General features: G+C 41.0%; 4 protein-coding genes across 4 annotated transcripts in view; 2 read left to right on the forward strand and 2 right to left on the reverse strand.

Moving 5' to 3' along the window:
- The window catches only part of LOC134217603 (collagenase-like), a 457454-nt gene that overhangs the window by 83466 nt on the left and 346686 nt on the right, over positions 1–27302 (forward strand). The gene's annotated exons all lie outside the window — the stretch shown is intronic.
- LOC134213976 (uncharacterized) lies at positions 11040–11923 on the reverse strand. The gene is made up of 2 exons (XM_062693425.1): positions 11683–11923; positions 11040–11618 (listed from the first exon to the last, which is right to left on the reverse strand). The coding sequence occupies exons 1-2, from the start codon at positions 11841–11843 to the stop codon at positions 11054–11056; spliced, it is 726 nt and encodes a 241-aa protein (XP_062549409.1). The 5' UTR covers positions 11844–11923; the 3' UTR covers positions 11040–11053.
- Positions 23121–24068, reverse strand: LOC134208813 (uncharacterized; the record flags this gene model as incomplete). The annotated part of the gene is made up of 2 exons (XM_062684760.1): positions 23756–24068; positions 23121–23691 (listed from the first exon to the last, which is right to left on the reverse strand). Coding segments are annotated over exons 1-2 (855 nt in total), but the record flags the coding sequence as incomplete, so codon positions are not given.
- On the forward strand, positions 25729–26589 carry LOC134208814 (uncharacterized). Its single transcript, XM_062684761.1, has 2 exons — positions 25729–26054; positions 26127–26589. Exons 1-2 carry the CDS (start codon positions 25846–25848, stop codon positions 26587–26589), a joined length of 672 nt encoding a protein of 223 aa, XP_062540745.1. The 5' UTR covers positions 25729–25845.

Consider the following 27302-nt stretch of genomic DNA (forward strand, 5'->3'; position numbering starts at 1 on the left):
CCAAATTTTTGTAACTATGCTTGTAAAATTTATCTGGAGAGGCGACGAGAAGGAAAATTTGTGGAGTAAAATTAACTTATCCGGCGAGTCGGCGCGCACGAATTTATCATCCGCTATTCTATCCGGATAAAAATGTTGTGTGAGCATTCTTCCTCACAGGGGAACATAAAAAATCATACTCCGCTTAATGGATTAATCTCAGGTTTTTATTCATATGAGTGAGAATTCCGATGCCTGGCCTCAAGGCTTCTGAACAAAAGATATTTTAGTTACAAGACAAAGATTGTCGCTGTCGTTGCTGTCCGGAACATCTTTGCTGGCGAGGATAGGGTGCTAACCAACATTTGAAAAGGGCGTAACAGCCAAAATTTATTCCTTCTGATTCTTCGTCTACATATATAGCTATACATATATGTGGACAAAGAAACAGAAGGAATAAATTTTGGCTGTTACGCCCTTTTCAAATGTTGGTCTAGAAATGTCAATGAAGGAAAAATACATACGATTTGACAGTTAGGTACCCAACATGTTTCGGACAGCAGAACAAAGGGAACCGAAGCGAAATCTTTATCTTGTAACTAAAATTGGGTCCTAAAAAGAAGAACCGATATTCGATTTTTTTTTCTTCACGGAACAACGTAGCTTATGATCCTGAACACGTCAGATTTTTTTAACAATGTTTAATTTAGAATTTGAAAACAGATGGAAAATGCTTCTTCGATATTTTCGGTCTTGTTTGACGTTTGCTCTGCCAAAAATATGTTTAACCCTTATTCGGTTTATGTCATTTACCATACCCGTCTTAATCCCTACAGATGCGTCTTCGAATTTCGTCGATGGTTCATTCATTTCATTTATTCAGTTTACATCTAAACAGACAACACTGAATCAACAATTTGACGCTACAATACACGGTTTGAAGCCTGCACCTGGTCTGCCCACCTCGCCCGCTGTGCTCTATGCCGTTTCATTCCTGCCGGATCGGAAGCGAACACCATCTTTGCAGGGTTGCTGTCCGGCATTCTTGCATTACATGTCCTGCCATCGTACCCTTGCGGCTTTAGCTACCTTCTGGATACTGGGTTCGCCGTAGAGCTGGGCGAGCTCGTGGTTCATTCTTCGTCGCCACACAACGTCTTCTTGCACACCGTCAAAGATGGTCCTAAGCACCCGTCTTTCGAATAATCCGAGTGCTAGCAAGTCCTCCTCGAGCATTGTCCATGTTTCATGTCCGTAGAGGACTACCAGTCTTATCAGCGGCTTGTACATGTCACATAGTGGTGCGGTGGTGCATATTTTTTGACCGCAGTTTCTTCTGGAGCCCGTAGTAGGTCCGACTTCCACAGATGATGCGCCTTCGTATTTCACGACTAACATTGTTATCAGCCGTTAGCAAGGATTCAAGGTAGACGAATACCTAGACCACCTCGAAGGTATCCCCATCTATCGTAACACTGCTTCCCAGGCGGGCCCTGTCGCACTCGGTTCCGCCCACAAGCATGTACTTTGTCTACGATGCATTCACCACCAGTCCAACTTTTGTTGCTTCACGTTTCAGGTAGGTGTACAGTTCTGCCACCTTTGCAAATGTTCGACCGACAATGTCCATGTCACCCGCGAAACAAATAAATTGACTGGATCTGTCGTCGCTGGTATTGATTCCGTAGATCTGCAGTCAAACAAAGTACGCGAACACAATAACCGCCCTCCGAACTTCTTCTGAAACGAACTTTCTCTCTGTCAAACTAAAGGATGCGTTTTTAGCGTTTAGCGTTTAGCGTTTTTAGCGTTAATATCATCTGAGCACAGGATATCATCTTTGCTAGTGCAAAGCTATTATCCCTAATCAAAGAGCACTCTGGAAAGATATTATCATTTGAGCATTTGATTATGATCCTGACAGCCAGCGCGGTTCCGGGTTTGTTCATGTTGCGAGGGCGTTGCTACAACAAAAACAGTGAAAAAACTTTTCTCCATGGCGAACATTGCACTTTGTTTACTGAGCAGATAGATAACTAAGATCGATATCCCAGCATATCATCAGTATCTTTGGTCTGAAGATCGAATGATGGGATAAATTGCAATGCCGGGTTTTTAGTGCAATTTTATGAGAATCTATCGCACTTCGTCCGAAGTTGGGTTTCTAGCCTATATCTTGCATGCTATGATGGTATAAACACCAGCTATCTCGCATCGACAAAACACGCTAGCAGTGCACCACTATCTTTTGCATCTTCGCATTCGTTCAAAAGCCTTCATTCCTTACACAAGCAAAATAATCGGCCACATATAGCAGATAAGCAAATTCTGCATTTATTATCCGCTATTTTTTTCGTTATACAATCACACGCACATTCTCTAAAAATAGTGAAAGACATCACTATATGTGCCATATTCCGAGTACTGATCAAATTTGACACGATATTTTAGGGAGCATCAGAGCTAGCGAAATATCATATTCTTTTTTATATGAAACTGTATCTGAATGATAAATACATCTCAAGACAAGACTGATCACCATCGATGCAAACTCTGTCTTCTTTTATGTCTTTTCCTGTCATGTACATCGTTTTCCAGGTGGTCATGACTGTAGCAGGTTTCCTCTATCTTGTCGTTCCGTGTCAAAGCACCAATTCCGACATTGCTAAACGGTCCTTATACAAATCATACTAATAGAGTTATTCCATACCAAAGCGTAACTCTCTGAATGTTCCCGAAAGGATCGAAAGCGTTCGTGTAATTTGAAATACTCGTTTTTCCCCTTTCCAACGTCACCTTAACTAATCTCGTTAGTTTATCCGAAAGTTCACACAAAGTTGCATTAAATGCCATAGCAAACGAACATAACAAAACGATACACGATTTATAAATGATTTATTTTTAGTATTCTATTCTGTAGTGTGCTCATAACATGTAAGGGAAGGTAATCATATGATAATTACTTCTGCCTCATACGCATCTGGTCGTGGGATCAATCCCAAGTTCAATTCTCCTACTTTTTTCTCTCCATATATTTCTCATGTTTTAGCAATCGCTAAGATTAGAAATAGACTGAATACCGGTTCCATCTTCTATTCTTTATCTACAACTTGACTAATTCTAGCCGTAACTGTTAGAAATCGAAAAGAGCGAAAGAAAGCTCGTTTTGGCATCCATTGCAACCTGTTAATCAAGATGAGCCTCTTCCATAGAACCTATCCCTGTGTTCCTGTTTTACAATGTGTCGAGTGACTGCATCTTTTATCAATTCCTTTACATCTACGGTAGCCTGAAAGAACGTGGCCAGCGCCGTTTGTTAACCCCCCCTAGAGATTTTGAACTGAGCACATTGAGGTGTTTAATATAAATCCCATGCCCTAGCCATTGGCTCTCTATGCAATTGCGATTGTTCTGGTAAAACACGGAGTAACAACTACGACATGTAAGGTTATCATGCTCAGGCTCTGCTTTGTTAATGCAGTGTTCTTCTCCTAAGACAAGAACCTCGACTAATTCTATTCGCTTTTGGAGCGAAACACCGTAATTTCGCATGAATTAAAACTCAAGCATAATCCATTTCTTCAAATTTGCGAGCAAGTTTTCCAAAACATTAGGACTACAATATTAGGATCTGGACAGGGATCTGGACAGGGATCTGGGTATTATTTAACCACCATGGTTGAGGATACATTCAATATTATTCCTGACATTCGATATTAGCTGCACCAAGTTGGGGTCTCCAGTTAGCCTTGTGAGCAAAAACGTAGGAGTGCCACTGCTTATAGAATACGAAGTTGAAATGCAGAGCCATAGATGGGATATCACAATTGCTAAACATTACTTTATTTTGCAATTTGAAATCAAGGCTCTGCAAAAGCGTCATTGCGACATCCACAACTTCAATATTACTTTCTTACAACGTGCCTTTGCAGTTTTTTTATTTTTTTTTTATTCGGTGGTTCAGTAGAACCATGCTACAATAAGCTGAATTTGGCAGATTATTATGCATTATGTTGTAGTGTGTGTTTTGTTTTATCACCAACATCGATTTGGCACTTATGTTACTGGTACTTTGGCTGCTAGGCTGAGGTAAACTTGATATTTGATACGTGACCAGGTGAGTCATTGGTAATCTTGAACTAAACTTAGATTACGCAAGTGAATTGAGCAAGTCGCTTGACTTGAACGTCTAAACTCCTCCGTTCAACTCACTTGCACAAAAAAAAAAGTTGAACATGTTCATCCTTTGGCAAGTCAAATGAATTTTACTGAAATGATCAAATTACTTGCCTGGTCAAAGCCTCGGTTAAAACATAGCATGATACTTTAGGATCAACGCCCCATTGTTGTTTCCTTAGAAACTTGGTTTGTGTTTTCTAGTGTTTTTAACACACCATTGTGTTTTTCGACATCAAACCATATCAACTATGAACGGACCTTTCAAATCGCCCACGACATGCTTTGAACTGTGTTCCAACTCGCAAACCTTCAGCTATTCAATTTATCTGGCTGTCATCATAACTCGCATATCATTGCAACTTTACTTGGCGGTCTTCCCAACACGCCATTACGGTTCTCAAAACACGTAAAAAAATCTCAACTTTTCTTGGCGGTCCACCTAACACGACATTTCAGTTCTTTCACACGCAAATCGTTCAAGCTTCACTTAGCGAGCTTACCAATACGCATTTATGGTCCTTAAAACACGCTAATCATCAACCGTCTAAGACGAGTTAAGTAACTCCATTTAATTCCACCAATTATTTCGATATCTTTGCAGATACGTATTTCGACCACAACTGTGTGGTCGTCTTCAGTGTCTCGTATTTGACTCGACGACGCTAATCATTTTTACTTTGCTTGGTGGTCTTCAAAACACGTCATTTAATCTTTACTTGGCTGTTCACTAAACACGCCATTGCGGTACTAAAACACGCAAATTCTTTCATCTTTACTTGGCAGTTCTCCAAACATGCCACAGCAATTCTTAAAATGATTTCGCAAATGATTTCATCTCTACTTGGTGGTCTTCCCAACATGTCATAGCGGCCCTCAAAACCCGCAAAAAAATCATCTTTACTAGGCGGTGCTCCAAACACGCCATTGCGGTCCTCAAAACTCGCAAATCATTCCATCTTTTTTTTGCGGTCCTCTAAACACGTTATTGCGGTCCTCAAAACTCGCAAAACAATTCATCTTTACTTGGCGGTCCTCCAAACTCGCCATTGTGGTCCTCAAAACTCGTCAATCATTTCATCTTTTCTTGGCGGTCCTCCAAACACGTCATCCATTGCGGTCCTCAAAACTCGCAAAACAATTAATCTTTTCTTGGCGGTCCTCCAAACTCGCCATTGCGGTCCTCAAAACTCGCCAATCATTTCATCTTTTCTTGGCGGTCCTCCAAACACGCCATTGCGGTCCTCAAAACTCGCAAAAAATCATCTTTTCTTGGCGGTCCTCCAAACTCGCCATTGCGGTCCTCAAAACTCGCCAATCATTTCATCTTTTCTTGGCGGTCCTCCAAACACGCCATTGCAGTCCTCAAAACTCGCAAAACAATTAATCTTTTCTTGGCGGTCCTCCAAACTCGCCATTGCGGTCCTCAAAACTCGCCAATAATTTCATCTTTTTTTGGCCAAACACGCCATTGCGGTACTCAAGACACGCAAACAATTTCGAATCTTCTCCGTTTTACTTACTTACGCAACCGCGTCTCTCCCTATTTGGAGCACCGGTCCCCACGTAAACACTTACCTTTTCTTCTGAGATCGCGCAGTGGGTGATTTCCATGACGCAGTATTTTTATCAGGCACACTAGTTTTAACATTATTCCACTTGATACTTGAAGTATATTGTAACGCGAAATCGATTAATTACACTTTAGCGTGTATGCAAGTTTGACAGGTCTGCGCTGCGCGCAACACTGTCTGAGTTTTGTTTATAACAATAAACGAACCAACAGGTTCTTTCCAATCGATCACTCGAACAAGACGGTTCACCTTTTACACCTCCCGAGAAAACCCACTACTTAAACCTCCTTACAGCAGTTCGTTTTGCTGTACAATATAGTGGCGACGAGGAAAATTTGATTTTGATACAGTGCAGCAGCAGTGAAGACAGTAGTGTATCTCCGGGATTTTATTTTATCCAGATTATCTTCCGTCGGAAGTCCCTTTGCAGTCCGTATCGGTAGGACAGAAGATAAAAGTGAAGTGAATCATCGTTTCGCACAGCAGGGACATTGTGCGGCAATTCAATTAAAACGGGTCCGCTCCTCGGTCTCATTGGAAAATCGGTTGTTTCGTGGTGAGATTGACCAATTCATCGGATCATGGTTGGAAACGAGGCGACAACCACCGTCCATCCCACTCAAATCAGAGTCGCTAAGGATGGACACGGCACATCGGGCGTGCCAAGGCGAGCGATGCGTGTTGTCGAGGATGGTTGGCCGTTACCGACTGACGACGACACTCCTGGTTCTGGTCGGCCGTTTCCGACTACCGTTGAACCCGCGATGGCACCCTTACCCCTAGAAGAGAACGATGTCTGGCAGTTACCAGATCCGAGCGCGAGGCAGACCACAGCGCTATCAGAAGAAAGTGAAATAATAAGAAGTAGAAGTAGGAAAAGAAAATTTCCGTCGGAGCCGGTAGAGCTTTCTGGCCTACTTAGGCGATCAAAAAGAGCTAGGAAACCTAGAATAGAAAGTGAATTTGAATATTTTTAAGTTATTGAATTTTTGTTCTTTCGGATAATAGCCTTTCTTAAAGGAGGAAGAGCTGAAGTATATTGTAACGCGAAATCGATTAATTACACTTTAGCGTGTATGCAAGTTTGACAGGTCTGCGCTGCGCGCAACACTGTCTGAGTTTTGTTTATAACAATAAACGAACCAACAGGTTCTTTCCAATCGATCACTCGAACAAGACGGTTCACCTTTTACACCTCCCGAGAAAACCCACTACTTAAACCTCCTTACAGCAGTTCGTTTTGCAGTACAATATAATACTAACAAAACATGAGCAGTAAAATCTGCCACTGTCGCCAAATGTGTAGCTTGCTGCTGCGCCAGGAAATCACCCATTGCGCATTATTGCACTCGGCGAAGGTATCGCCTTACTCGGATCACTGTTGGACTCTGACTGCAGGGAGAACGATGCTCGGCTGCTTGCTCGTCACCAACACCAAGACGGCATAAACAGCATATAATATAGAGTGGTATACAACAGGGCTGTCTCGCCCCACACAGCTGGGATTCCCTATATACATGGGACAGTTATGCGTGTATCGGCAGTTTAGGACCTACTTTAAGATTTTAGTTAAGCAGCATATTTTTAACATATTATCAAACATTTTGTTTCGATCAAGTAGGTTGCTTTTGAAGATTTTTTCCTTATCTTTTGTCCCATAGCAATAGCACTTTATACACTGTGTTGGTTGTGATGGATATGATTCGATAGGCTTTGACTTAAGAAGAGAAGAACACCGTTTTCGACCAGAGGTCGTACAGACGAAACACTCAACACCTAGCATGAGACAACAGACAGGACACATATACCCTGTGGATCAGTAGAGAATTCGATAGTGAAAAGTTTCCTATACTTATCGGGCGGGAATCGAACACACACTCCACAGCGCATGCATCAAAACCAGAGGCGCGGCCACGTTCTGAGACGTGGGTAGGACAAAAACTGGATTATCAAATCTGTAGAATATTTCTTTTCGGATTTCAAGAGATTTTTTCGGACATTCACAGGTAGGTTATAAAAATCCCTACTATTAGGACAATCATTATTGATTACATTTTATAAGACTCTAATTTTGTGGCCCCGGAAACGCTCAGTTCCAGAAGGGAACTGGCCTAAGCCCCTAGCTGCTGGTCTAGCCACGGCAGCCGTTTGGGGTGGGCTTTAAAGGCCTCTTTTGTTCCGGGTCTCAGATTGTTAGGAGCGTGAAGACAACCGAATAATTTAATTTTAATTAAGAGGCATTTATTCATGCAAACATACACTTACGGGTGGCTGGCTTCCAAATTATCGATAGCTGGCAGCTGGTCGCACGATGAGTCAGCCAAAGCGGTGGCTAGGTATCGAGGTGGCCAACGGATCGCCGAGCGGAAGGGCAAATCGGCGGGAGATTGATCGATGAAGCGGTGCATGGAGATGCAGATGAAGCCGACGAGCGTGTGGCTAGGTGGCCGACGGACGGTCGGACGATGCGGCAGCCGATGGGTGGCTTGGCGGTAATATGGCTGGCGATCAAGATGTCGTTAGGTGGCCGGATGACGATGTAGTTATTGCTTTTCCGGCTAGTGATGCCGCTAAGGGGCCGTACACATATTACGTAAGCACTTATGGGGGGAGGGGGGTCGGTCAATATCTTACGCTCCATATAAATAAAAAATCATTTGTATGAAGAAAATCTAACAAGGAGGGAGGGGGGGTCAACAAAACCCCGAAAAAATGCTTACGTAATAAGTGTACGACCCCTAACGGGCTTCGAAGCGACCAGATCTCAGATCGGCAACTAGACCGGCCGATGGTGGTAAGGTGACCAACAGGTGGATCCGCAATAGAGTTGTGCGATGATCCAGACGGGTTATGTCGGTTGGATGGAGTAGTGTCCACGGGCGTCTACCCAAGATGGCACCTCTGGGTTGCCGAATATAAAACACACGATTCACACAGAACTGCAAGCTCCTTACACCGAGCCACAAATCCAACTGACTCTCCATCTCATCGGCTTCGTTCACCCACCGTCTGAATTGGTCACTCATATCCCCAAGGAAAGCGCGCGTTCTATAATTCCTGCTTTTAATTGAACCTTCGCTATGGTCTAGATCGCTCATTGTCGGGTATGCGTTTAATCCACCCGCCGTGTAAATTTGAAATCGCCGTTAAAACTTTAGCAATTTGTATTCACGCTTGAATTGTTTTAATATATATCTAATTACATGTTACCCGCCAGTTGCAATTTCCAGTGATTATAGAACATTTCTGAAAAGCATGTCTTCAAACACTTTTACAAATTTCCAGAAGTGACCATGGATTCCTGTAAATTTTCATAAATATTGGATGATTTCAAGCAATTATAACTAACTTCTAGGAATTCGAAACTTTAGAAATCTTCAGAAATTTCACTACGATCTACCAGTAAAGCTTTTGATCGTCCAAGAATCTTTAAGGGTGCTTTGTTCTATTTACGGGTTTTCAGAAATTTGAAGAACAGTGTTACTCTGAATTTCAGACTTTTTTCTTTCTAAAATTGCTTGCAAACGTTGGTATGATGAGCTCAGCAGGCTAGTGGCTACCTTCTACCTTATAGACAGGAGTTCTGGCATATACTACATCACTTTTCTAGGTGAATCCTTGATCTATACTACATCTACCTTACCGAGTTAATGAAATCTCCTTTCCGTGGTATTGTGGGGATGCAGAGGTTTTCTCGGTCTCTAGTAGCAATAATAACTACATACTAACATTCCTCTCTTTTCCCAACTGACTGGAGCCGTTATTTACTTGGATCGTAGTGCAATTTACACCAGTTCTAACCAGTCTCGGAGAAGCAACCATTGACAAGTACAGTCAGATAGTTAACCCAAGTTAACCTAAGTTAAGGCTAAGTTATATTCATGTTTAGATATTCAACTTTTGATTAATTCACAATCAGCCTGCCAATTCTTATAAAATTTCAGAAATGCTCTGAGCCTCCCTGAACTAGCAGAAATGATTACGTACTTCCAGAAAGTTTTCAGCAATTTTATGGAAGAGCAGATACTTATAGAAACTTAAGAATTCCTCACTCTGAGACGCCTTTCGGATTAGATTTCTCCTTTATAATCCCTGAAAACCTCCACGATTGTCAGTTTAACCTCTGATTAATATTGAAACCTTACCATAATCATGGGTAGGACAATGCATCGACTGTCCTACCCAGGTATTTTCATGCGTAGGACATGTCCTACTTGTCCCACCCACTCCCGGCGCCACTGATCAAAACGATTGACGTCGCTTACCGCACGGCACGAAGCCCACATTTACTGATCGCCATGCATATTATGTAAAATAGAAAGTATTGGAATAGTTTTTATTGGAATTGTAATACATCCGCCATTATTCATTTTGTCCGAGGTACCTCCGAGGAGTACCGAGGTCAGCAAAGGTACCTCCAGGGGTACATGTACCCCAGGTTGAAAACCGCTGCTCTAGACTATGAAATAGATGTTGCCATGTAGGGGAATTGTTCCGTTTTCCATCTCACTGCTCTCATCGCAAAACAAAGAAATACAGCACCAATCACGTCGCTTTTTTTACTAACATGTGTGCTCACTGCTGAAAAACCCACAAAAATAAAAAGCAAGTCAAAATGATTTTCATTGCTTTGTTTTTATGGGATGAACATGGGAGCTTTGAATGTGTTCAAAGCCGAACCGTTTCCCTATAACAATAAGTGTGCATATAACGCCACCACTTTGGTATCTTAAGTGATATCAAATACGATAGTGTGTATCCAGTCAAATGCTGACATTTTTATTGTGTCATCCAGAAAAAATAAAATCAATATGTCACATTTTTAGTATTAGGCACTAATTATTTGCCATCTTATAGAATCTTACGTTTATTCATGCTTGATTTCCTTAAAATTAATATTTATTTCTGTTTTTTGACCTGTTTATTATACATCTGTTTGAACTGTCCCCGAGCAGGAGAAATGGGCTCAATAATACTTAATTCTGTTATTGATACCACACTCTATTAAGAACTAGTCCTGCATAAGAGGTAAAATACCAAAGGAATAATACCAAAAACTAACATGCACAATACTTAAGCCATAACAAACTCAGTTATTAAATTGAATTTCAATATCAAATGCATAACCAATTATTATTCGTTTGGTATTGAAATACCTAAGCATGGTATGCCTCAACTATTCTGCATATAAGTTTTTGGTATTATTTTTTTGTATTTTACCTCTTATGCAAGGCTAAATCATATCAATTTCTGTTATCGAGGTCGTCGCTCCTGCTCGATCGTCACATTTTAGAACAATTAAATTATATATGTATATTTATGGCTCAACTCTCGTTCACATTCTTTTCGTGCCTTAAAAGATTTATTAGATTGACGTTACTTCGAGTATGTTTGGAGTTTGCAGTTAACTCAGTATCATCATTCTGGTCGCTGTTATTATAATAAGGATAGCAAAAAATGCAACTACTATTATAGAATGGCCACCAAGGATACGTGTAGCCCCAATTCTGTTGCTGTTGTTGCTGCACAGGAGTGTTGACTACAGTTGTTATCGGCTGGGTGATTGCTAAAAGGCTGGATCCAGATGATGGTGACCAATTGTGGTGGTGATATTTATACTTTGCAGCTAGGAGACCAAAGACGATTACGTTGGCAATTACCAATAGCTTCACGCCACACAGCACCTTCACTGCCAATACCAGGAACGGAAACGCAGCGACTGGTATCCCCAGTGTTATCAGAGTGAGCAAAAAGTTTTTCAAAAGGTCAGAGAAGCTGTAACGTACGCTTACAATTCTTTGATTCACGGGTAAATGATGCATTTTTCGAATAATGGGAGCTGGTTTGGGTCGAATGTATACCGGTTGATAATTCTTCATGGGCTTCTTGCTGAGAAAGATAATATTCTTTATAGACACTTGAACTTGTTTGTGATAGAGTCTAAAATACTCACTAAGGTTTCTGAATCCCTCTTATATTATAGTTGTCGGCATAGTCAGCATATTCACTAAAAGCTGCGTAATCTTCCAGAGAATCAATAAAATTGTCATATTCATTGGAACCGTATTGTCTTAATTTCACGGTATATCGTTTTCTATCACTTTTCGTTGTCATTTTTCTGGGCACCCGTTGGATGCTGGACTCCACGATAATCACCAACCACGCCAATATAACACAGAATTTGATCAGCCACACAAGCGTCCCCTGCTTACACCGATCGCGCATGTTAAACGCAAGAGGGATGTACCCGTCGATTCATCGGCAAAATTTCGCGCAAAACTGAAGCACGCATGAGCATAGCGATCATTTTTATAGATAACAAATCTATCCAAACGATCGGAGATGGACAATCGATATCCGTAGCAACAATGATTGGTACGGAAGCAACGATAAGCATTCGATGCAAGCACCCATGTGCAGCTTCATCTAGTCTTTACGAAATAGATGAAGAAAATCATAGTTTTTCTTTGTTCATTGATAGAAATAACTAACCGTTTTGTTCATGAATGAAAAATCCATCAATTCGATGCAGTTGCTGAAGGCCATGCCGGTAGGCCTAATGCTAGATCAGTGCCTCTGATTGATTGAAATATTACCTCACCATATGCGTATTTTTCCAAATTAGTTTCTTTTTTTCCTATGCACTAAGCTGTTTTTTCAACCTGACATCACTATGTTGTTTATGATTAAAAATAATGTCGCATACGCTTTCGCAAAATGTTGCTGTACACTAATTGGAGTTAATTCTAATTCTCATCACATCATTTGACACAGTTTCATTACTAACAGAGCTTGAGAACGCCCGATACAGTTTAAAATTCAGCAGAAGGGTCATTTAATGATGATAAATACATGCCGACCAGTTGTATCTGGTTAAATTGCAGATTACTTTTCAAAGTCATGAAATTAAAATAGTTTGCTATTTAATTTGGCGCATGCGAATTTAATCAAACTTTCGCTTATTTTAAATCGAAATGCATTCAAATTATGCTGGTATGTAAAATGCAACTAATTTAACTGGATAGCGAAATTTCAAATACGCTACACGTTTTTAAGAAAGAGACTATTTTCGGAACATGCTATAAATTGGAAGAATCATTCCTCAAGTGTAAATGACCAAGAGTTTTTAATTAACTTCAAGCTAAGTTGATTAGAGAAAATACTTGATGATAACAGAATGAATCTTATTGCAGGAGATTGTAATATAAATTGAAGTAACAACAATAAAAGTAATGCAATCGTTTGATTTGGATCAGAAGGTACCATAATTTACGCGTCGTACTGAAGATCAGGAACTATAATTGATTTAGTGTTCTGCAATCTTGATGAGATAAACCTATCTATTGATACCAATAATACAATTTCTGATCATGCAACGTTTCAGGTCACCTTAAATGAAATCTAAGAACTATAACTGACCATAAAAAGTTGGAAAAACTATTCAAAGAATGCACTCATATCGCTTCTTAGAAATAGTATGGCAAACAACAGTGAAAGACAGTTATAGACGAAAAAATGCAGCTATACTGAGTACCGTATTGAGAGAATGTGTAAATAAACTTGTTATAGTTAACAGTATAAAGCTGTAGAGTGTACTTATGGATCCTGTACACCTCCGGTGGTGCAAAGGGCCGACTTGAAAGATCTCCATCCTGAGCGTTGCCCGGCTATCGCTTTAACCTGTTGCCAGGTTAGATTTCGGTCGACTTCTTTTATTTCTTTATTGAGGCTTCGCCGCCATGAGCTTCTGGGTCTGCCTCTGCTGCGATGTCCCGCTGGGTTCCAGTCTAATGCTTGTTTACAGATTTCGTTCCCGCCCCTACGTAGAGTGTGGCCGACCCAGGCCCCACTTCCGATCCCGAATTTCTGTTGCTATCGGCCTCTGGTGACAACGACGATGAAGCTCGTTGTTTGAGATCCAGTTGTGAGGCCACCAGGCCCGAGTTATATACCGCAGGCATCTGTTAATGAACACCCTCAGCCGTTGAGTGTTCTCCACTAATACACACCATGTTTCGCTTGCGTATAACAGCACAGATTTCACGTTAGAGTTGGCAGCCCTTGCTTTCTTGATCCGTGCGCCTATGTCTATCTTGGTACCGCCGTCTGACGCCATTTGGGTACCAAGTTATTGGAAGCTTTCAACATTTTTCACTGGTTGTCCGGCTACTGTGAAACTGGAAGGAGTCACCGTGTTTACATCCAACGATTTGGTTTTGTTGACGTTGATGACTAAACCTGCCGAGGAGGAGCGCTCGGCAAGGTCGTTGAGCTTACTCTGCATATCAGAGCGCCGTTGCGCGAGGAGTGCAACGCCATCCGCCAATTCGAAGTCGTTTAGGTGCTCCATGGTTATAGGCTGCCATAACAGCCCGCGGTTTGGTTCACGGTCAATCGCATCTACCAGAATCTCATCGATTACGATGAGGAACAGTAACGGTGATAGAATACATCCTTGCCTCACACCAGCTACGACCCGGATAGGGTCGGACAGGACCCCATTGTGTAGCACTCTACACGAAAAGGCCTCGTACTGTGCTTCGATGAGGCCGAAGATTTTCTCAGGGCGCCCCACATATTCTCGTGATTGAGACGGTCGAAAGCTTTTTCGTAGTCAATGAATACCAAGTAAAGGGACTCTTGGAATTCGTTGACCTGCTCCAGAATGATGCGGAGCGTGACAATATGGTCCACACAGGATCTTCCGGCACGGAATCCGGCTTGCTGCCGCCGGAGAGTCGCATCGATCTTCTCCTGAATCCGGGCTAGGTTAATTTTGCACAGAACTTTGAGAACGGTACACAGCAACATAATGCCTCGCCAGTTATCGCATACAGTCAGGTCACGGCACCTTCACTAAGATACCTTGCATCCAGTAGACCGGGAAAGTTGCGGTGTCCCAGATATTATGAAATAAACGATGCAGCAGTTGAGCGGATGTCATGGGGTCAGCTTTGAGCATCTCGGCTGATATGCGATCGACCCCTGGGGCTTTAGAGTAGAGTGGGGCAAGAGTGCGCGTGGGGTAAGAGTACGTTTTCGATTTTTTGAAGTAATAAAAAAAGATAAACTAGCAGCACTGCATCAGTTTGACAGGTATTCGGGCCAACTATTATCCCTATTATCATGTGTAATTGTAAACGATTTGAATAAACAACAAGGGAGATATGGAGTTAGATAACTTTTTGGTCATTTTGCTAAAAATAATTGGATTTCCGCAACTAGTATTTCATTACCATATATACGTTCGATCAGGTGAACATTATACCATTTCGATAACCTATTGTATTGAGTACTTTATGGTACAGAACACCAATCCGGTTGGTTTTCCAAGAAGTCAAAACCATTACTTGAATCATTTTTGGGACTGTGGGGTAAAAGTGCGCAGGAACCGGTGGGGCAAGAGTACGCATATGAATCTTCAAGTTATGATGTCAAACCCGTATCTCCGGCCGAAATAAGACTTCTTCCAAAGCGTAATGGTCCACAACTAAGAAAAAAGGGACAGAATTTGAAATTATCACAAGTTTTTAGGATAAGTTGAAGTAATTCGGTGTTAGAAAGGACTTAGCGAACAAAGCACTGAAGCGAAATAATGAAATTGTATTAGGACTTGTTGTACACCTAAAAATAGTACGAAAACACAATTTCATCTAAATGATAATTTCATTTAATCAAAAGAAACATTCATAAATTACACAACGTTTAGCTGGGAGGAATTGTGAGATGTGTGACGATCCATATAATTTTTAGAGGATTCATACAAATAGTGTAATGGGCCAAACACAATTGATACGTTTGCGTGCGTTTTGACAGTTTTCCCATGGAAAAACTGTCAAAACGCACGCAAACGTACAAATTGTGTTTGGCCCATAAGATAGGGGGGAGGGGTGATGAAATAGCCAAATTTTACGTTACGTGATTGGTAGACTTTCTTTAAGGAAAATGCCTTTGTATACGCCACGCGAAACCTGATATATATTTTTACCTTTGTAGTTTTTTGTATTTATAAAAAGTGTTGGATCCCAGTAATCAATGGATTATAATTTTTTATCTAAGTTACCTTTGCTCTACTATATAAAGAAAACCAATATGTCATTCTCATGGAGTATTAATTTGACTTCCAATAAAGATAGTTCTTTTTAAGAAAAGTCAAGTCCATTTTATTCCGGAAGTAATCCGGACATAACAAAAAGCAATGGTTTTTCGTATGAAAGTGCACATTTTTAGGATCCCCTCCCCCTTTAAGGGTTACGTAATCTTTAAACATTCCCTAATAAATGCTCATTAAACATCAATTAAATGTTATTAACTCTTATTTGTGTGAATATTTACTTAAAGCACATGTTTGGATAAATGCGTACTCTTACCCCACCCGATGCGCACTTTTACCCCACCGGTGGGGTAAGAGTGCGTTTTTCACTTGTCTTGCAATAAGGGTTCTACTATAACGAATCTCAATAATTTCAAAAAATTTTCCACTGGGTAACATAAAGGAAGAGTATATGAATCATCGACACTGATTTGATATGCAGAAGCTTGCTTCATAAGGGCCACATGATCGATTGAAAACTAAGTGCGTACTCTTGCCCCACTCTACTCTATTCGATTTCATGCTTTGGATGGCTGTTGGAGCAGTGATGGAGCTTCGGAATTGACGCGTGTTATACGTCGGATCCTAGGCAGATCATGCCGAGGTGGTGATGGCCTGTCTGGCACTTGAAAAAGTTGTTCGAAGTGCTCAAACCAGCGTTTCAGCTGGTCAGTTGGGTCGGTCAATAATTGATCATTCGCGTCTTTAACAGGCATCGTTGCATTCATCTTCGCCTCGCTTAAGCGTCGTGAGATATCGTAGAGGAGGCGAATGTCGCCGGTTGCGGCGGCTCTCTCTCCTTCGTCGGCCAGAGAATCTGCCCACGCTCGCTTGTCCCGTCGACATGGGCGTTTTACTTCCTTCTCAAGACCCGCGTATCGTTGACGGGCTAAGAATTTGGCTCCTCTGGTTTTTGATCGCTCTATCGCGGCTTTAGCTTCTCTTCGCTCCTCTATCTTCCTCCAGGTCTCATCGGTGATCCATTGTTTTCTCTGGGTGCGCAGTTCGCTGGTGGCGATGAAGGCATTCTTGATGGCGGTCTATTGGTCTTCCATGCTGTCACTTTCGGGAATATCTGCAGCACGCGTCTCCAGTTCTTCAACGAAGGACCGTTTCACCGTGGCATCTTCCAGTCGGCGTGTGTTGAATCGTCGTCCAACTCTTTCCGCCTGCCGACGAATCCGCGCAATGCGCAGGCGTATTTCGCCGATGAGGAGGTGATGATCAGACGCGATATCGGCACTACGTTTATTCCGTACATCAAGAAGGCTCTGTTTCTATTTTCGGCTGATGCAGATGTGGTCAATTTGAGTTTTCTGTAAAGCCGTCACGGAAGACCCACGTGACCTTGTGAACCGGTCGATGAGGGAAGAGCGATCTCCCGATCACTATGTCGTTATTACCACAAAATTCTGCGAACAGCTCTCCGTTTTCGCTCATTTCTCCGAAACCATGGCGTCCCATAATGCGCTCATGATTCGAGTTGTCAGATCCGATCTTCGCATTGAAGTCGTCCAAACAGATCTTGATATCACCCTACGGAATTCTACCTACGACGGCATTGAGTTGACTGTAGAAGTTCTCTTTGTCTTGCAGATCGGCAGCAGAGGTTGGCGCATAACATTGGATTATAGTAAGGTTTAGAACCCGTGTTCTAAATCTGGCAACGATTATCCTTTCACTTATAGGTTCCCACTTCATAAGCGCAGAGTGTGCCTGAGCGCTTAGTAGGAAGCCTACTCCACGATGCCGGGGAGCGTGTTCATCTCGTAAACCAGAGTATAGCAGAACTTGTCCCGATGGCGTTCTGTGTTCTCCAAAGTTTGGCCAACGGACTTCACTCAGTCCCAGGATCTCAAGCTTCATGCGGCGTGCCTCATTGGCAAGTTGTGTCAATTTACCCTGCTAGTCTAGGGTTAAAACGTTCCATGTTCCTATTCGTGTCCGTTGTTTCGCGCTAAGAGTCGTCGCCGTAAAATCAGTCCGTATTCTTTCATTATCGGATTCTCGAACAAATTGATGTAGGTTGTTGGCGTAAGGTTCCCTATGCATCGGGATGGGGCTGCCATCTTAGGTTTAGCTTCCGGGGAATAGCATTTCATACTCAGCCGCTGGATGCTGTTGGAGCCGCACCTCCTTGGTGAACAGACGCTCGATCAATCGGGTCAAATTTGTTTAAAGTCCTACTTAACACCAGGACTATAGGCTAGTGCGCTTTGAGCGGCACACGGTCGCTTTGATAGGGCCTGCTTGGGGACACATGGGGTAGATTGGCAGCATTATAAAGTACTCGATAAGGAAAGCAAAGGCAGACTATATACAAAGGAACATTGAGGATAATAAAGGTAACAGCAAACTGCTATGGAAAACACTGAAATCATTGTGGAAAAGCAGGGAAAAAAGGATAATATAAGCTTTAACGGAGAGAATGTAGACAATGAGGAAGAAATTTGTACAAAGTTCAACGACTATTTCGTAGATAGTAGTCAAATTATTGATGATACTATTGAAGATGTGCAAGACTGTTTTGAAAATGATTGCTCAGTTTCCTGAAAGTTGGAGTATGTTTCGTCAGATATCTTATGAGCTTGTGGGTTTCGTGGTCATGTGGTCATGCCATGCCAGACGTCGGAAGATGATCTGGGATATCAATTTGTAGGCGGCATTAAGGATGGTGATCGCTCGAAAGTTCTCACACTCCAGCTTGTCGCCTTTCTTGTAGATGGGGCATATAACCCCTTCTTTTCACTCCTCCGGTAGCTGTTCGGTTTCCCAGATTCTGACTATCAGTTTGTGCAGGCAAGTGGATAGCTTTTCCGGGCCCATCTTGATGAGCTCAGCTCCGATACCACCCTCACCAGCTGCTTTATTGGCCTTTAGCTGTCGGATGGCATCCTTAAGGTCACCTTGAGGGAAGTTAAGGTCACTCCTGACAGAATCAAAGTTTCAAAGTCCTCGCGTTTTCGGGGGCACACCACTCGATTCAGCTTTGCTGCGTCGCAGCATGCGTGAAAAAATAAAATTGACAGTTGTGCGTTGCTTCCGTATCGAGTGGTGTGCCCCCGAAAACGCGAGCACTTTAAAACTTGGATTCTGTCATGAGTGACCTTGACCTTCCCTCAAGGTGGGGCTGGTTGGCTTCCATCGTCCGGTGAACTGACGTTGTCATCTCCTCCGCTGCCTTGACTTTCACTGCCTGTACCTCTGCGCCATTCAGATGTTCTTCGTAGTAGCTTCCACCTTTCCATCACCACACTTTCGTCCGTCAAGATGCTCCCATCCTTATCTCGGCACATTTCGGTTCGCGTCACGAAGCCTTTGTGGGATGCGTTGAGCTTCTGATAGAACTTGCGTGTTTCTTGAGAACGGCACAGCTGTTCCATCTCCTTGCACTCCGCTTATTCCAGGCTTTATATTTATTTTCGGAGGTGTATAAACGCACAAACATGTTCAGTTAAAGGATAACTTGGCTGTTGGCAAAATGGTAAGCCATTTTATGATAAACTGCGAACTATCAATTTTATTTTTGTTATTAAGGTGACTCGGGGAGGCACTAAACACCGTGTTATTTTTCCTATCTTTCGTCTCTTTCCAGCATTATCACCTCGAAACTTTGGAGCGGCGTATTTCGGTTCGGTTGTTTGATGTACCTGTAAATGTATCAGCATTAGGGTGGTTTACCGGTAATACCGAAACCGGTAAAACCGGTATTACAGGCCCATTTTTGGATACCGAAATACCGGTTTTATGTAGGTCTAGAAACCGGTATTTTCGGTATTCCAATTTTCATCAAAATTTAGTAAATAAAATACTTTTTTATATGGGTGGCTAGAACTGCATGGTGTAATTAGTGTGCTCTTACTTTTCAGACCACTTACAGCAGCAAAAGAAAAGAAAATAATAAATCCCACAAATTATTTATTCTATTCTTAGGGAGAAACAATTGTTTAAATTTATCATACCATGTTGAAGAATAATTAGTTTTTGCTTTTGGAGAATCCACTCACTAGAAAAATTCAGTTCCGCATGAGAGGTAAATCTAACACAACACTAATGTTTCTTTTCTCTTTAGGTAAATCTGGATAACAATATTAATTTCCAAATTTGTTTCTATTTTTCGCTTATGCATTTATATTTGAGACATCCAAGAAATCTTCTTATTGGCATTACATCCCCACACTGGGACAGAGCCGCCTCGCAGCTTAGTGTTCATTAAGCACTTCCACAGTTATTAACTGCGAGGTTTCTAAGCCAGGTTACCATTTTTGCATTCGTATATCATGAGGCTAACACGATGATACTTTTATGCCCAGGGAAGTCGAGACAATTTCAATCCGAAAATTGCCTAGACCGGCACTGGAATCGAACCCAGCCACCCTCAGCATGGTCTTGCTTTGTAGCCGCGCGTCTTACCGCACGGCTAAGGAGGGCCCCAAGAAATGCAGGAAAGAAATTCCTTTTCCAAAATGAAAAAAAAAATCTTTATTTTAGAACAGTTTTAGATAACGCATTCAATGCCTACGATTCGGTAGTTGGAATTAAAAAATTACGGGCCCTGTGTGGAAATCCGACGCACTACATTTTGAACATGCTTGCTTCTCAGTTACAGAAAAACCCAAGCGTCAGAGGTGAGCCAGCCTTGGGCTGAAAACCTCTTAAATAAAGATAATAATAATAAATCCAAGCGTAACAAGATGTACCTACCCTACATGTTATAGACAAATGAGCATCGATGGATAATGCTCCTAGAATCTGGAATCATAAATAATGGTTGCAGTGTTGTAAAACGTCACAAATTCTTTTCAAAACTTTTTTTTAGAAGCCATATTCACTTTATGATTATTGATGTACTCATAACGCTGGAGTAGTTCTGTATTTTTGTTCAAAGGCACATTGCTCTAAATATAGCATCTCAGGCTAGGCGTCATTTGACATTATGTAATTTTGACTCCCACGCATTAGATTACATATTTACATCATTGTTTTGTTAGACAAAGTTAAAGGCAGCTTTGAGTGCTTCAAGTTTGTCATACCTCATTATTTGATATTTATTTAGTTTCCGAAAAAAGTTCTGGAAAAATTCAACATTTGAATTCCAACGACACAACACTGAATGATTGCGATAGTCATGATTTAATAAAAAAAAAACAGGAAAACTTTAATGAAATAACAAAATAAACTATACCCAATTGATAGCTTAGGTTTTATTGCATTTTTCGCCAGATCGTCAATACCGAAATACCGGTTTTCACTAAAAGTGGTCAAAACCGACCACCCTAATCAGCATGTAGATTGCGAGTAAGCACGCGCCGGTGATACTTTTTCACAACCATATTTGTTGTAGAAAAAAAGTTAAGCATTCAATGATGAAAATGATGACGATTTGATGATTGTTAGTGCTTCCCGTGTCACCTTAAATACGCGTCAGATGATGTTTAAAACAACTGTGTCTCATAAGAATAAAAAGGGGTCGTTCAAAAATGATGTCACAGGTTTTAGGGGGAAGGGGGTCTAGAAATCCCAAAAAGTAGTGGATGTCATATTTGAATCGCCCCAAATGAGTAAAAGATAAAAATAAAAAATAAGAATGAAAAAAGTTTGTTAGGATGGAGGTTGATATTTCTCAGCGTTTCGTAAAGACACGAAGAGTCCTTAAATCTTCCTAGTAAACTGATAATTTAACAAACCATTTAAAAAGATTGTGATTTAGAATAAATTAAACTGTCATTAACACTATTTCACAATCATTAGTCGGCATATGCCTTCTCAATGATGATCAAATTTTCTTGTTCGAAAACGATGCATTTTGAACAGTGACATTCAACATAGAAAAGATCAAAGAACTTCGGATGGAATCTATAAAACGATTGAAAGTCGAGAAGTTACTTTTTTAGAGTATTTATTTAATTTGTTTATTTAGTTTATTTATTGTTAGGTTCCTGAGTTATGGTAACATTGTTTCTGTACGTTCATCGAACTATTTCTTCGTGTTCAAGCAAAATAAAGTTGATTATGATTAACTTTTGTCAGCATATTTCAATTCAATTGAGTTGAATAAATATGTTGGATATTCATTTAGCGTTTAGTGGTTTAAGGACAAGCCTCCCGGATCCAAAACTAATTTCACTAACGTTTTCAAGGGCAGCCCAATCAATACGGAAGCAACGCACCACAACCATCACAACGTGTCGCAGCATGCATAAAATAATAAAAATGACAGTTGTGCGTTGCTTCCGAATCGAGTGGGGTGCCCTCGAAAACGCGAGTGAATTTAAGTTTTAGAACCGGTAATCCATAAATCAATTTCCTTAAACCGTCAAACTTTAGTCATAATCATAACCTACTTTAATTTGTCTTATTAGGTTCCGCACACAGCTAATCACCTACTTTTTATGATCACAGATATTTCTTAAAGTAGATTAAAAGGTTCCACCGTTGCATCACCATCAATTATGTTTTTGTCCTTTTAGAGGTTTTCCGTAAGCCGGTTTGAGATTTTAATTTATTTTCATTTGCATTATTGCTATCAATTTTTCTATTAATATTATTTTCCCAAGCAGCACAACTTGTTTCACTACTGAACATTTCACTGTGTTGCAACTATTCGGAAAGAAACAATCTTTGCCTATGTGCCATCAAATATAACTCTCTTGCAATCTAAAAAGCGCAAGAGGTGGAGCCTACGGAAACATCCTTCGATTGCAGTAAAATTGCAATAATGTTGCAAAATACTACAGCGGAAAAAAATAAAATAAAAATATAAAACTGGATTCGATTTATGGATCTTGTGATTGATAGTCCTTCACTCTACCACAGCACTATTCAGCACTTCGAATGGACTGCATGTTGACTCACCATAAAAACCTTACGATTATGAAGTTTTTGACTCGGGTTTTCTGTTACTTGATTGCACCATCACCGGAAAAAATTGTGAGTTGTCAAAACGTTGAACGATGCTAAATCAAAGATGAAGACACACTCAACTTATTTGCAACTTAATTTTAACAAACAAATAAATTTTGAAAGACGCATTGAAGTTACATGTTAAGAAATATGCAACTTGATGATTTTGTTTCGTGTTTGCAACATAAAGTGCAGTATTCTTTGGTTGTTTGTTTCCAAATTTCAAACACGTACTGCATTGCAATGTTAATGAAACATTGATCACAACTCGAACCTTCTTGACATCTTGATGCAACTTTTTCGTGCTTTGATGTTTTTCCAATGCCTTTAATGAAACTGAATAGAAACAAGGTGCTTTTTGGAAGATGTTGCGTGTGCTACTTGGGTTTTCTTCTGTTATTATTATTGTTACTATTATTATTTATGTTCGTGTTTGTATTCGTGTTTACATTGGTATTATTATTATTGTTATTGTTCGTGTTATTAGTACCTGGATAGTAATACCACCAGGGAAGATAGAACGGATAGTTCCAGGTTTCCATATTTTGCTGTTGCTGCACGGGTGCGGTTACGACCGTCGTTACGGGTTGATTGATCGGCTGTTGGAAGTTGGAGGTGACGACTGGCGTACTGATTGCGGCCAGTCCTCCCAATAGTCCTCCATAACCGCCTTGTCCCCATCCGGGCTTGCCTTTATGAAAATATTTTGCTGCTAAGAACCCCAACGTTATTATATGTGCCATGGTAATTATTTTTAAGCCTAGCAGTAACTTAAGCGGGAATAACACAAACTGGATTGCCAAAGCAGGTATTCCGAATATTAGCAGCACTATTAGCAGGTATTTTAAGGAAGAGGCAATCATAGAGCCTATATTGGCTAGGTTATGATCGGAAACCGATATATGTTGGGCTTCTCTGATTTCTGTGGAACGTGAAGGTAGTCTTGTTGAGTATCCTTCGTCGTAACTAGGAGAGAAATCACTTATTAATTTTCATCTGTGTTTTTCGAGCACACTTATTTTTTACTCACTAATTTATTTTATAATCACCGTTATTGTAATCATCTCTTCGTTTCTTCATGATGCGATTTCCACTGTTATAAAATCCTTCAGAAGAACTGTTTTCGTAATCCAATTCATCAAACGTATATTCTTTCACTCGTTTTGCACTCCCATAGTCTCCATCCGGTTCCACGGATACTAGTTTTTCATTAATTGGCACAAAATAAGCTCTGGATTGCACAATGCTCGCTAAGCACGCGAGGACAATCCCGATCATACGAATGAGCGTACTATATCTACACCGATCACCCATCGTATATATAACTCCGTGGCTTGACGACCCGAACCGATTGCTCCCGTTTTCTGATGGTAGCAGATCGTATCTGGCATTGAACTGAAACCCTAACAGGGTCGCACGATTGCTTTTATAGATAATGAACGACTCCCGTGATTGATCGTTCGATGACAAAACAAGAGTGGCCGTGGATCAGATCCATGTCCAGATCAATTGATCGTCAACACTCCCGCTGATAACGAATGGCATGCTACGAGAAATGCGGATGAAAAAAAAAGTCATGGGTGATTTTCTCAATGATGGTGTGATACAATTTGTCCACAGACTTGAATGATGACATGTGAGTAAAGGTAATGTAAACTAATGATCAAATTAGGGATCTCCAAGAAGATCAACATCAATCAAATACGGGGCAAATGATGTTCTCAAAACATGTTCTTAAGAACATGAATTCTTCTTTTCACAACAAGCATCACAAAGAGCATGAATAAGACATTATTCTTACTAGAAGCATGCCCATGTGTGTTCCGCCGACAGTTTTTTTGTATCACACCGCCTCTGACATTTTTGCATCAGAGCCCCGTGAGTTTAAAAGTGATCAACTTTTCAACGTTTATCCAGGACTGCAGTGGTGCATACTCAGACCACTAATTGTTGCCTTTTGACTAGAAACTTATTCTAGCTAATAAGTAAAGCATTTGTTTATGTTCGCTTATGATATGGACATACGCGTAAATAGATCTTTAAACCGATTCGTGACCAAAACTTTAAAGATCCTTTACTCAATTCAATCAAATAGACATGGACCCCTCAGTTCGACTAACCGACCATGTACATAACGAATTGGAGGCAATTGTAAAATGGGTTACCATATCTTTCCACGAAATGAAGCACAAACAACTATGACAAATACCTCAATTCCCACTTTTGCTCTAGTTTGAGATAAGATCATCTAACAAGAAAATACAGTTAATCGTCTTCAATTACGTCCCACCTGAATAAATGTTTCACTAGGTGACGAGACTATTCGGTAATGTTGCTGTTTCTCATCCGCATACAATGCCAAACATACTGTGCTTCATTTCCGGCCCTTGCCTCATGAAATCGGATTAGATTTAGTATCGTGACGCTTGTTAGATCTTCATCTTACATGCGTACAGCGCAAAGGCTAGCCAAATTGTAATGAAAGCTTTACATACCTACTACATGTCTATCATCAATAAGCAGTAGAGCTGTATTGAACTATTTCATAATTCATACTGTTCATACTACTGTTTGTCTAAAATATATCGAACTCCAATACCGGAATCGAAAAAATGGAGTTGAATCGCTCTTACTTTCATCGTCACATCGTCGATCCTAATCGATTGCGGCTCTCTTCCGAAGACCTTCCCCGCACGATGAATCAGCGCAAAGAAGAAAGAAATAACAGACCACGTGAGTTTTTCATCGATCTGTTCATTCACAGAAGCGCGCGAAATCTAATCTTTTCAAAAACGCATTTTTAAATTGAGCGGCTCTTCACCCCATCTCTCAACGCGCGGAGTAGGTTTGATCTATAGGAGTTATGATTTATTTTTCGATCGTGATGCGGATTTGCGTATAACGGTATGCCGCTCGTAGAATAAGCACAATTTGTACTACAGAACATTCACGGAGATCGCATTTCCAATAATCCTCTTAGAATGGCAGATGCTTGGTTTGGTGAGAACTATCTCGACGGCATGTTCGTTGATACTCTATAAATGCAACTGAAATGTTTAGATCTACTTTAGTAATTTGCGGTCTTTTGTTTGGTGTGGTTTTGAGCAGTGATCCATTCCAATGAGTTTCATTATTGTGTCCTTTTTGGTGTGTTCAGCTTTGGCTGAATACGCCCCGGTAGTGCTAAACGTGGACAAAAATCTGGTGCTTTCTTCTGTATACGATGCCATTCGAGAAAACGGTGATCGTGCATTAAGTATCGAACCCATAGATGGTAGAAATAAACGCAATATCAACTACTACACCTATGATGATTACAAAAACGAAGAGTTAGTTAAAAAAATCAATATCAGTCGTGATCGCTACTAATTGAATTAAGTGACCGTTAGTTTCATTCCCAGTTATGGCGAGGTTACGCACACGATCCCAGCAAAACATCAGTGCAAATCGGATTCTCCCGGTGTTCACAGCATATCCATCTCGGATACACATAACTGGTCCAGTATGGGATCCTCAATAATCCACGTTCTGAAATACCTGATGATGGCAGTAGCGTTGATTACGCTTCCGGTTCTACTGTTTCAGGCCTTCATCATTCCGCTGAAAATGCTGATGGGTCTGAAAACTATGGCCTTCGGAAACACGCTTCTGCTGGGAACGTTTCTCTGGCGGTACCTCACGAGGATGAACAATGGCAACCAAGACAACGACAACGATGATCGGGATCATGGAACGAAGGATATTGTCAATGATATTGAGGATCGTTTCTATTATCCCCTCAATACAGAAGATCTGGATAATTTGAACGAAGGTGAAATAAAAACGATACTCAAGTTTATTAAAATGAAAAGTAAAAAATGGTAATACTGAAAACTTCTATAAGTGTTTTTATTGCTTGAAGATTGATGACCCGTAAATTATCAAGATTTAAACATATTAAGAATAACTAGCATTGCGAGCAAAGGCGTAGGATTTCAAATCCGGAGATGGCGAGTTTGATTCTCAGCCCGGTCTAGGATGTTTTCGGGTGGAAAACATTCTCGACTCCCTGGGCATGGTTTATCAATTGTACTTGCCACAGAAGATACATACTCATGCTATGGCGAGTATTTATAGAAAAGATTTCAATTAATAACTGAGGAAATGCTAATAGAATATTCGCTTCTTCTGATTCGCTTCACCCAACTTCTCGACTACGCTCCGATCACTTGACATCCAATTACGGATATGGAATTCCGCTCGCTTGTGCACCTCGATCACTTCCTTCGCCACCTCGATCGCTTCTTCCGCTGTATCGTGACTGTTTACGTAATCGTCCCCACGTAATGCCGCTTCTTCACTGCGGCCGCACCTCGTGGAAACTCTGCTTCCTGCTCTGTAGCGTTTAGGTTCTTGATGAACTGCGAGTGCGCAGGGGAGCAGGCTGCTCCGAATATTGCGACATCCGATACCATGGTACTCATCGGTAGGTCTGGGGAATCTCGGTACTGAAACAGTAGAGCACTGCGGTCCTCTTTCCGAATTGAGATTTGTAGGAACATCTCCTTAATATCTGCGGACACTGCGATTTGACGCTC

Source organism: Armigeres subalbatus, chromosome 2, assembly GCF_024139115.2.
Source record: "Armigeres subalbatus isolate Guangzhou_Male chromosome 2, GZ_Asu_2, whole genome shotgun sequence".
Taxonomy (NCBI): Eukaryota; Metazoa; Arthropoda; class Insecta; order Diptera; family Culicidae; genus Armigeres; species Armigeres subalbatus.

Coding starts and splice junctions, on each gene's coding strand:
- LOC134208814 (XM_062684761.1), top strand. CDS start 25,846: ATGAGTTTCATTATTGTGTCCTTTTTGGTGTGTTCAGCTTTGGCTGAA. Junction 26,055..26,126: donor GATGATTACAAAAACGAAGA/GTTAGTTAAAAA, acceptor TTTCATTCCCAG/TTATGGCGAGGTTACGCACA.
- LOC134213976 (XM_062693425.1), bottom strand. CDS start 11,843: ATGACAACGAAAAGTGATAGAAAACGATATACCGTGAAATTAAGACAA. Junction 11,619..11,682: donor AGAGGGATTCAGAAACCTTA/GTGAGTATTTTA, acceptor TATCTTTCTCAG/CAAGAAGCCCATGAAGAATT.